General features: G+C 40.3%; 1 protein-coding gene across 2 annotated transcripts in view; it reads left to right on the forward strand.

Annotated features, from left to right (window-relative positions):
- The first annotated feature begins 481 nt into the window (after positions 1-481).
- CHST10 (carbohydrate sulfotransferase 10) overlaps positions 482-12,250 on the forward strand; it is a 29,957-nt gene continuing 18,188 nt past the window's right edge. Inside the window, exons 1-2 of one of the 2 annotated variants that reach the window (XM_088454072.1) lie at positions 482-913; positions 5,283-5,418. In XM_088454072.1, coding sequence (XP_088310198.1) covers positions 5,319-5,418 — 100 coding nt within the window. In that variant the 5' untranslated portion in view covers positions 482-913; positions 5,283-5,318. The remainder of the gene's footprint in view (positions 914-5,282; positions 5,419-12,250) is intronic. The other variant, XM_088454071.1, reaches the window with a different exon arrangement.

The raw sequence follows: 12,250 nt of genomic DNA on the forward strand, positions 1-12,250 counted from the left end.
CCCAGTAAGAACCCGGTACATGGGGGGCATGGCCGCTGAGAAAGGGGTGTGGTCACGGGTAAAGGGGCATGTCCTTGGAGGCTGGAGGCATCGGGCGCTGGCTAGTTTAGAACTTGTAGTAATATACTGCATGTTCTGTATACCTATCAGCGCTGGCAGTCAGGGCAGAGAAGCACGGAGGTCGGCTGTCACTCAGCAGCGCTGCGGGAGTCCTGTGTCCCAGCAGTGCTGCTTAACAAATCTGGTGTGTGTACAAAACGGTACAGCCCCATTTGCTGGTACAGAGCATTAGAAAACGGTACTGTACCGGGTAAAACGGTATAGTTGGAGTTTATGCTACTAGGGACATTAAGGTGCATATAGAATGCAAAGTTATGTTCCCAGAGTGATTGGAAATGTAGTCATGTTGCCACGCCCATTTTTCATTGACCACGCCCACTATCCAGCACATGGTTCTCCAAATACCCTAGTTACACCGCTGCCTAGAAGAAAGTGCCCCAGTACAAATGCAGCAATTTACTGTGTATACAGCTTCCTGCAGTACACATCACCTACACTGATAACTGTAGTAGACTAAAGTCCTATGTATGTCGCAGTAAGTTGAACCCTCCCGCCTCCTCTATGTGCTGCGACCACACACAGTGTAATGTGAAGATACAGCGACTGTTGGGCCCGGTCACATGACTGTGATGTCAGCACCCGTCCTCCTGTACCACAGGGCAGGCTCCAGCAGCAGCAGCAGCATCATACTGTAGCTATAGATCCGCTTCATGCTCCAGCGCTGAGGGGCTGCTGCTTCCCGGTGGCCGGGGCGGCCCAGCATGTCCGCTATGGGCCCAGCTGCAAGGTAGGCGGGAGATGCACAGGAGCTTACACCTCATTATTCTGCCGGCTGTGCCCCTCGCAAAAGAAGGTGACACAATCCAATTATCACTTGTTTACTCTATTTCCTAGCCTGCAATCCCCAGCAACATGATCAGCCAGCAGCCTCCTCCCCGTGTGCCCAATGCCTCCCTCCCTGCCCCACTCTGTGCTTCACAAATATTGGTTTGTTGCAAGAATATGGCCAATATCATTGTCTCTCTGGATGGGTAGGGGGATTTTATTGCCGTTACAGTGCCTGCCCAATTACGTTTTAACATGTTTCATTTACCTAAAATTAATTTAATAAAATAGTCACTGTTATTAGGTGGTATTTGTGCTTTGTTGCAGTACCCTAGTCCCTAGCACTTTGTACATATCTAGCGGTCAGGTCAGTCACAGAGGGGACTGTGATCACCAGTACCCCGGACTCTCTCATCACATTGTTTTGTTGTGTGCAACTCATCAGCCTTATGTATACAACTCTTCTTTCATCCTTCTAAAGTGGGGACAGATAAACAATCACAAATTAACTTTTTTTCACACTAAAGAATTCTTGATTTTGCTAAGGATTATTAAATGTGTATATAGTGATGTTGTGTCAACAGATTTTTTTGATGCATTTTTCAAAAATGCAATAAATAAATTATATATTGTGATTGTATCCTTTTTATAATGAGTGTTACAAAAATAAAATATCAGATTGATGTTTTATTGTGTAGTTGTCATTAATGCATATTGTTAGTGAATTAAAACATACACAATGATGCGCAATAGAGTGGGACAGAATTAATTGAAGGAGGGGTCTTAGGTGGGGTTATGACACTTAAAAAAGGTACATACAGCGTTTGCAATTGAGAAGCATGCAACAAACAGATGCAAGGTGCTACATAGGGGTGCTTGTGTGTAAATAAAGGGAGCATTGTATAAATGTAAAGCATTTATATCTATTTTTAATGTTTTTTTAAAAATAACAATGATATGATTACTTTGCTGCTGTAAATCTGGGTTAAAATAATGTACACGCAATTTGCTGAGCTACTGTCTTGTTTAGAGTTGTGGAAGAAACAGAGTAAGTAGACTCTACTAGAAGTGTTTGGATGGTAAAAGGTAAAGATTAAGGCACGATTTTGGATTTCAAAGTGTCCAGTTGAGAATGAAGGGGTGAGATTATTGTGCAGGTGGGAAATGGTTCAAGTCTTGGAGGGAAAAATAAATATCTTTAAAAAAAATACATTTAGGTTTTTACTGCTGTCAACTGTTAAAACCATTAATATTGGATACATTTTCTGTGTGGATTCATTGCCAGATAAAATTGAATAGCATCTAAAAGGCTAGCTCATAGTTTTCTTTAGGAAGGTAAAGGAAAATGTGATTAGCTGTGCAAGGTTTTACTATACTGTATATGTGCGTACACATTTGTGGTCAGATATCTTACTTAGATCTCTGAAATATTGAATAGCTTGTCTTGGATGTTAAAGCTATTGTTTGACACCACTTTTCCAATAGGTTAGGAATTTGTGGTGCTATTGATGGCAAGGGAGATTTGAGGGTGAAAGTAGGGAAGATGATGAGCTTTATTTAGGACAGGTTGAGCTTTAGGTAGTTGGTTACACAAGATAAGACAGAAGGGGAGAGGCCAGGGGAGGAAAGTAGATTTGGGTGTCATCATTGGAGAGGTTGTAATGGAGGACCAATGTGTGAATTAGTCCCACAAGACAAGAGTTGCACAGTAAAATATCAGTTTAGCAGGACTACAACAAATAGGACTATAATAGGAGCAGAGGATGTGCCTGAGGTAAAGAGTTACTAAGGCAGGGGTGGAGAACCTTTTTTCTGCCAAGGGCCATTTTGATATATATAACATTATTCGCGGGCCCAGTGCAGGCCACGCCCCCTCTGTGTGATGTTACACGGGAACGGGGCCACAATCGCCGGTGATTACAGCAATGCCTGGAGGATCCTGAAGGGCAGCAGTGTGACTGTCTGAAGCTTACTAAGGATGCTCCAGGCGACACTGCTGCATAGATTCTGGCTGCAGGATGCCGTATAGGTACCCTGCTATCCAGATGAGGCTAGCAGAAAAAAGCTCAGAGGGCCAGACCAAATGATTCCAGGGGCCTTATATGGTCCCCGGGCCCGAGGTTCCCCATCCCTGTGCTAAGGGAACTGTTTGAAGCAAACAAAGACAGAACTGTATCACGAAGGGCAAAGAGTTGAGGGTTGAGCAAAAGTGTCTAAGCAGCAGAGAGGTTCAGGAGGATGAGTATGTATAAGTGACGTTTAGACTTTGCTATATGTACGTAGTTAATTGATCACTTTTGTGATTGTAGACTCAATGGAATGTAGGGGCTGGAAGCCCAGTTGCAGAGCCGAGAATGGAGTGATAGGAGAGAAAGTGACATGTGGTTATATACAAATTAGTTTGGAGTCAAAGGGCCGTATTCAATTTGAAGCGGAAAAGTACATTTCGGTGGAAAAGTATCGCGGGTGACGTCATTTCGCCAGGCAGAAACTTTTCACCGTATTCAATTTCAAAGATTTTTCGCTTAGGCGGAAAGTCAATGCAATGGACCTGGCGGAAAAGTTTCGCCTATGAATAACAGGTGGAAAAAAGTGCAGAATTGGGGTTTTGGGGTGCAACGTTGCGGGAACCCCCGTGCAGCCTTAAAACAGTCCCCCCAAAGGTAAACTACGTCTAATTTTTTTTTAAAAATGACTTAAGAACACCCCTAAGAATTACATTTTATTTTGGGGGCGAAAAAAATAAATGTTGGGGGACAAAGTTAAAAACTAGCGAAATAAACTCGAGGGGGGTCACCAAGTATGCCCCAGGTGTTTTTTGGATTGCAGGTGCTTGCAGAAGGTGGATTTTTCATGATTTTTAAAAATTCACTTTAGAAACTTTTAAATATGCTTTCCCCCATTTTCATGTACCCCAAATTTGCAAGTACTAGTTATTTTCACCCAAAAAAACAGCTAAATGCTATTCTTCACTTATGCAAAACCGCTAATTACATTTAAGTACCCCAAATACCTTCTGCAGGTCTATTCGGGGTATCCATAGTGATCCCCCATGTCAGAGCATCTATTGGGTGGGTGTCAGGCTGATTTCCCCAAATCTGACAGTACTTTTTCACCTGTTTAAGTTTCGCCGGCTCCCGTTTTCGCGTCTTTTAAAATTGAATATGGGATAAGCGGGGACGCGTGCAATACTTTTCCGCCTGCAAATCACGCGGTATAGGCGAAGAGTCCGGCAGGCGAAAAATTATCGTTGGTGCAAAACTTATTGAATACGGCCCAAAGTTGAGAACAGGGCAGTAGTAAGAGAGAGAGGTTGGCTTGAGAAATAGTCTATTAAGGATTTGTGAATTGAGCGCATGTTTTAAAGGATAATGGAAATGATGCCAGTGGAGAGAGACAAGTTGAAGACATTAGGTGGGAAAGAGAGGTTGGAAGGAAATAAAGATAAGATGACAGATTTTAGTTGGAAATGACAGGAGACAACAAATTGTGTTCTACACTTCCCATAATTGGGTGGAGTATGTGGGATTTGTCATGAGGAAATATCTTGTTGATTTTGTTTTTGAAAGTAAGTGATAAATTCATGAAACGAGGAAGGGCAGGTTAGCAAAGAGGCATTGGGTTTTGAATACTAGTTGGATATCTGAGTAGTGAATTATGTTTGATTGGCAAATGAAAGGGCAGTGTTGAAGGATGAATTTATAGTTTAGGATGTCTTCTTTCCTGTAGGGCCCTCAGTAATATGGGATCAGTTTAAAGGTGGCATATCTGTTGTTTCACTGTTTGAAGTCTGGTTCGTCAGAGATTATATGTATTGGCTTGTGCTGCATTGTCTAGGGCTGAAGTGAATATTGGACCTGATTTAAGATGGATGGATTTGCAGAACCGCACACACAGCGATGCGAATAAGACACAAAAGCACTGTGGGTGTATCTGCATACAAAACGCTACGTTACAGTGTCACAGCCACTGACACTGTAATGTAGCATTTCACATGCAGATACTCCCGCAATCGGTCAGAGAACATAGGCATGCTGCATATCATTTAATCAGCTTGTGTTTCCTATTCACATCACTGTGCGAATAAGATGCATTTAAGGGAAAAAAGTGCTCTGCGCTACCGAGTCACACGACTCACGTGTTCTGTGTAACTCAACTTGTAGTGCACAGAGGATAGATGTATGTGGACACATCTGCATGTGGTACGGTGCCAGCACTGTGTGTAGAAGTGGAGACTGTGGTAGTTCTGCCACAGGCTAAAACCACCATCTATGAAAAGGCTTAGTTTACTTGTGGACTGATACACCCATCTATTTAAAACCTGTGTTTACACCATTCCCCATAGTATTTAATCATGAAGAAATTTTGTAAAAAGTTGATATCACTATATTTTTCAGGACACGGTAGAGGATTTATGGCTGGCATTTGACACAATGCACCATCGTTGGCTGCTGCTTCTTGCATGTTTCTGGGTCCTGTTCATGTTAATGGTTGCAAGCAAATTCATCACACTAACAATGAAGAACCCTGAGGGTAGGTACAGTCTCATTGGTATAATAATAATAATAATATAATATTTATATAGCGCTTTTCTCCAAAAGGACTCAAGGCACTTTACATTATTTTAGCTTTACCTTTGCTTAGTATCATGTAAAAAAACACTTACAATCTGTATCAACACAAGTAGAGTTACAAAAGATTAAAGTTGGATGCAACAAAGGATGAAAGAGGGGTAGTATAAAGGTGCACTAATCGAGTAATTTGTGGTAAATACCTAAAAATTTACTTTTATTAATTATATTAAAATGTTATATAATCCCTCTGAAGATTCGTGGACGGCGAAGTATTAAAAATAAAGATTAAAGAAAGAAATAAGAATTAAAATGATATGCCAACTGTCGTGCCACTTGTTAGGGCAGATTCTCCTGTCTACAAGTCAATATTTATGTCTGCAGACAGAGTTTATGCGTTTGTGTTGTGAGATCTCTTTTACATGTACATGTGGCTCAAAAAATATTAAATATTGTACTGTCCAAATTCCTTGTTGACTTTTATTTATTTATATCTCATTGACAACAAACACAGTGATAACTCTATGCTACCAGTGAATGTCATATACAGTTACTAGCACATCTCTCCTGGATAGATAATACAACTTAGCTACTATCTAGATGTATCCAAAAATGTTGCAATCTGATTCTGCAATATTGGCAACTAATGTATCAGTCTATCTCCACTGTACTCTGAATGTTGGTAAGGAATATATCTGATCTGTTATTATTGCAGAATCAGATTGCAACAAATTGCAATAAATAAGTCAACAAGGAATTTGGACAGTACAATATTTAATATTTTTTGAGCCACATGTACATGTAAAAGAGATCTCACAACACAAACGCATAAACTCTGTCTGCAGACATAAATATTGACTTGTAGACAGGAGAATCTGCCCTAACAAGTGGCACGACCCTTGGCATATCATTTTAATTCTTATTTCTTTCTTTAATCTTTATTTTTAATACTTCGCCGTCCACGAATCTTCAGAGGGATTATATAACATTTTAATATAATTAATAAAAGTAAATTTTTAGGAATTTACCACAAATTACTCGATTAGTGCACCTTTATACTACCCCTCTTTCATCCTTTGTTGCATCCATAATCAATGGTAGTAGGTAGCACACCTCCTTGATACATGAAGTATTAAGATAGAATATCTATCCATTTTGTATTTTCAAGGTAGTTATCGAGTGGAGTCTGTGCGGTGTTATAAAAATCTTTTTCAAAAGATTAAAGTTGTCAACTTTTTTTAAATTTTCTTCAACTTTACTAACTTCAGAATATGAGTCCTCCCCTGCTTCAGCCGGGCGCCACGCCTGCCCTATTTCTAAAGGACAGAAAGCACCCTGCCCTTTGGTGCCGCACCCCGCTGAAACAGCCTGCGGGCTCTGTACCCTCCTGCAAGCGGAGAAAACGGCGGTGCACCAGTCACCGCCGGTGAATGGATGTCGGGCGCGTGCACCTGGCATCCATTCAGTGACCGCAGCACTTGGGGGTTGCCTGGCATGTCCGTAAGTGCCGGGCAAGCCCCCAAGAGTGACAAAATTTTTTGACAGGTGTGGAAACAATGCTGCAAAGTAAGAGTGCTTTTACAAATAGAAGTGTTAATAGTTTATTTTTATCAATTAACAGAATGCAAAGTTAATAAACAGAAGAGAAATCTAAATCAAATCAATATTTTGTTTGACCATCCTTTGCCTTCAAAACAGTATCAATTCTTCTAGGTACACTTTCACAAAGTCAGGGATTTTGTAGGATCATAATCAGGTGTATGATTAACCAATCATACCAAACAAGTGATAATGATCATCATAATTTTCATATGTGGGTTGAAACAGTCATTAACTGAAACAGAAACCACGTAGTATAGTAGGCTTAAAACTGGGTGAGGAACAGCCAAACTCTGCTACAAAGGTCAGGATGTGGAAGACCGTTTCATGTCACAGGTCATAAACCATTGCAAGACTGAGCACAGCAACAAGACACAAGGTAGTTATAAGGCATCAGCAAGGTTTCTCCCAAGCTAATATATTTTAAAGCGGACTGGGGTTTCAAGATGTGCTGTTCAAGCTCTTATGAAGAAGCTTAAAGAAACAGGCAACGTTGAGGACCATAGAAACAGTGGTCGGCCAGGGAAACTTAGTGCACCAGATGAAAGACGACACATACTTACTACCCTTCGAAATCGGAAGATGTCCAGCAGTGCCATCATGTCAGAACTGGCAGAAACCAGTGGGATCCAGGTACACCCAGAAGCGGTCTTCATGGAAGAATTGCATCCAAAAGCCATATCTTTGACATTAAATTAAGGCCAAGCATCTCAACTATGCATGAAAACATAGGAACTGAGGTGCAGAAAAATGGCAGCAGGTGCTCTGGACTGATGAGTCCAACATTTTAAATATTTGGCTATAACAGAAGGTGATTTGTTTGCTGAAGGGCTGGAGATCAGTATAATAATGAGTGTCTGCAGGCAACAGTGAAGCATGGTGGAAGTTCCTTGCAAGTTTGGGGCTGCATTTCAGCAAATGGAGTTGGAGATTTGGTCAGGATTAATGCTGTCCTCAATGCTGAGAAATACAGACAGGTACTTATCCATCATTCCATACTATCAGGGAGGCATCTGATTGGTCAGAAAAAAGAAGAATCACCCGCACAGAAACGTATAATATGTATCAGATCTTTCCCTATTTTACTTAAGTAATAAGAATAATATATTTCATAATCAAGGGAGGTGCACCCTGGAATCCAACAGCAATATAAATATAGAAAAAGAGATTCCTTTATGGGGCACTCACAGACCTGAATATATATAATAATTCAAGTGTTTGTCAAGGGGATGATATGAAAATTAAAATTTAACCTTTATTACATTATTTAAAATATGCAATTGCGAAATATGAAAAATTATATGTGAAAAAATAATAAAATCTTAACCACTGTGTGTTGTCTTTTTTGATGCCACTGTCTATACTCCCAAATCCCTCGGCTCAGTGCCCTAATAGTTTATAAGTCAGACGGGTGTCTATAGAATATGGGACATATATTGTAATATTGATACTCCTCAAGAATGAGTAGATATTGATACTCCTCAGAAACGAGTGGATAAAGGCTATCGCCGTTTAGTAACTGGGCTATCACTTTTGATCCTTAGGGCAATAGGGTTGTAATCCTTGTTAAATTAATCAGAGTAAAAGTACTATTATGACACACTGACACATATATATTATGTATTAATAATCCTGAATCCTTGATAGGGGAACAAACTAATAGTTTGTCCTTCTTCTGTCTCCATAATCAACTACGTATTGTATGCCAAAGGGTTAATTAATGGAGGTGATAATTATCCCCTCTATGTCAGAGAAGTAATGAGCTAAAGAGTATTCTAATAGCCCTATTACAATGGTATTACTCAAGTTCAAATAATATCCTTGCCATCCTAGTTTTAATACGGTGGCAGATGTTGACAGTATGTCCTCGCATAAGCTCTGCTATCCTGATACTAAGTATCTAAATCTCCCTTCACAGCTCCTGTGTGAATCGTATGTATCGGATAGTGGCACGTGATTTTAATAACTGGTAATATCACTTTTAATCCTTAAAGTGATAGGGTTATAATCCGTGCTATATTAATCAGAGTAAGAGTACTACATTGACACACTGCCAACATATGAATATTAATAACCCTGGATCCTTAATAGGGGAACAAACTAATAGTTTGTCCTTCTCCTATCTCCATAATCAACTATGTATTGTATGTCGCAGGGTTAATTAATGAAGGTGATAATTCTCTATATCAGAGAAGTAATGAGCTAAAGAGTAATATAATAGCCCTATTACAATGGTATTACTTGAGTTCAAATAATATCCTTACCATCCTTGTTTTAATAAAGTGGCAGATATTGACAGTGTGTCATAGCAAAAACTCTGCTATCCTGATACTAGGTATCTAAATTTCCATTCACAGCTACTGTGTGAGTCATTTGTATCGGATAGTAGCACGCATTGCCCCAAGCCTCTCTCCTACGCTGTGAGTCATAAACAGCGCTAACGGAGTCCCTGTGTCGATCCTATGAATAAGCAGACAATGCGAAACGCGCGTCAGGAGACACGCTGCACACGCTATTAAGCATGTGCTTCGTTTTTATGTTAAAACCACTTATTTGTTAATGTATTTGTTGTCTTGTATGCCCGAGGGTGTCTATTAGACACAGGGACTCCGTTAGCGCTGTTTATGACTCACAGCGTAGGAGAGAGGCTTGGGGCAATGCGTGCTACTATCCGATACATATGACTCACACAGTAGCTGTGAAGGGAAATTTAGATACCTAGTATCAGGATAGCAGAGTTTTTGCTATGACACACTGTCAATATCTGCCACTTTATTAAAACAAGGATGGTAAGGATATTATTTGAACTCAAGTAATACCATTGTAATAGGGCTATTATATTACTCTTTAGCTCATTACTTCTCTGATATAGAGAATTATCACCTTCATTAATTAACCCTGCGACATACAATACATAGTTTGTCCTTCTCCTATCTCCATAATCAACTATTAGTTTGTTCCCTATTAAGGATCCAGGGTTATTAATATACATATGTGTCAGTGTGTCAATGTAGTACTCTTACTCTGATTAATATAGCACGGATTATAACCCTATCACTTTAAGGATTAAAAGTGATATTACCAGTTATTAAAATCACGTGCCACTATCCGATACATACGATTCACACAGGAGCTGTGAAGGGAGATTTAGATACTTAGTATCAGGATAGCAGAGCTTATGCGAGGATATACAGTCAACATCTGCCACCGTATTAAAACTAGGATGGCAAGGATATTATTTGAACTTGAGTAATACCATTGTAATAGGGCTATTAGAATACTCTTTAGCTCATTACTTCTCTGACATAGAGGGGATAATTATCACCTCCATTAATTAACCCTTTGGCATACAATACGTAGTTGATTATGGAGACAGAAGAAGGACAAACTATTAGTTTGTTCCCCTATCAAGGATTCAGGATTATTACTACATAATATATATGTGTCAGTGTGTCATAATAGTACTTTTACTCTGATTAATTTAACAAGGATTACAACCCTATTGCCCTAGGGATCAAAAGTGATATCCCAGTTACTAAACGGCGATAGCCTTTATCCACTCGTTTCTGAGGAGTATCAATATCTACTCATTCTTGAGGAGTATCAATATTACAATATATGTCCCATATTCTATAGACACCCGTCAGGCATCTGATTGGCTCAGAATTTATTCTGCAGCAGGACAACAACCCCAAACATACAGCCAATGTCATTAAGAATGATCTTCAGCGTAAAGAAGAACAAGGAGTCCTGGAAGTGATAATATGGCCCCCGCAAAGCCCTGATCTCAACATCATCGAGTCTGTCTGGGATTACATGAAAAGACAGAAGGATTTCAGCAAGCATACATTCACAGAAGATCTGTGGTTAGTTCTCCAAGATGTTTGGAACAACCTCCCTGCTGAGTTTCCTCAAAAACTGTGTGCAAGTGTACCTAGAAGAATTTGGTGGTCACACCAAATATTGATTTACATTTTTCTCTTCTGTTCATCTACTTTGCATTTTATTAATTGATATAAATAAACTATTAACACTTCTATTTTTAAAAACATTCTTCCTCTGCAGCATTTTTTCCACACCTGCCTAAAACGTTTGCACAGTACTGTATTATATCATTATTTTCATTTATATGGCGCCACAAGTGTTCCGCAGCGCCTTACAAAGTACATAAACAAATAAGTAACCAGCGACTTACAATACAAAGCAGGACATGGATAATAAACATAGCTATGTTAGCGACCTTTACACCCACAAAAGCAGCCAAGTGTTAGTTTCCCTAGTGGGGAGTAAGAGATAAATGAAAATACAGTAGGGAGAAGCACAAGAGGGTAGAGGGCCCTGCTTGAAATAGCTTACATTCTTTACGGGAGAGGCAGGCAAACAGGAGTGACACAGATGGGGTAGGTGGGGAGGAAGGAAGATGTAGCAAGATGTAGCAACAAGTTAGGATGAGATTTGGAAGGCTTTAATGAAGTAGTGGGTCTTAAGAGCTAGTTTGAATGATTGTAGAGAGTTGCAGAGTCTGATGGGAAGAGGGAGGGAGTTGCAAAAGTGGGGAGCAGCGCGGGCAAAATCTTGGAGGCGGGAGTGGGAGGAGGTAATCAATTGGTATGAAAGGCGGCGTGTATTAAGTGAACAAAGAGGGTGGATAGAAGAGTGAAGGGAGATGAGATCAGAGAAGTAAATGGGAGAGGAATGGGTGAGGGCTTTGTAATTGAACGTGAGAACCTTGAATTGGGTTCTGAAAGGGAAGGGGAGCCAGTGGAGGGCTTGTAGGAGAGGGGAGGCAGATGTAGAGCATTTGGAGAGGAAGATGAGCCGAGCAGCAGCATTGAGCACAGATTGGAGAGGAGAGAGAAGGGATTTGGGGAGGCCCGATAGGAGGAGGTTACAGTAGTCCAATCTGGAGATGACTAATGAATGTTTTGGTGGCATCTTGGGTGAGAAAGGGTCTGATCTTGAAATTATTTGTGAGATGGAAACGACAGGACTGTGAGAGGTTGTGAATATGTGGTTTGAAGGAGAGGGAAGAGTCCAGGATGACCCTAAGACAACGCACTTTGGGACTAGATGAGATAGCATAACTATCTATTGTTAAAGAAATAGTGGGAAATGAGGTTATGTGGGAGGGTGGGAAGATGATCAGCTCAGTTTTAGACATATTAAGTTTGAGAAATCGCTGGGACATCCTGGAA

This window comes from Taudactylus pleione, unplaced genomic scaffold, assembly GCF_031769625.1.
Source record: "Taudactylus pleione unplaced genomic scaffold, aTauple2 ptg000609l, whole genome shotgun sequence".
NCBI lineage: Eukaryota > Metazoa > Chordata > Amphibia > Anura > Myobatrachidae > Taudactylus > Taudactylus pleione.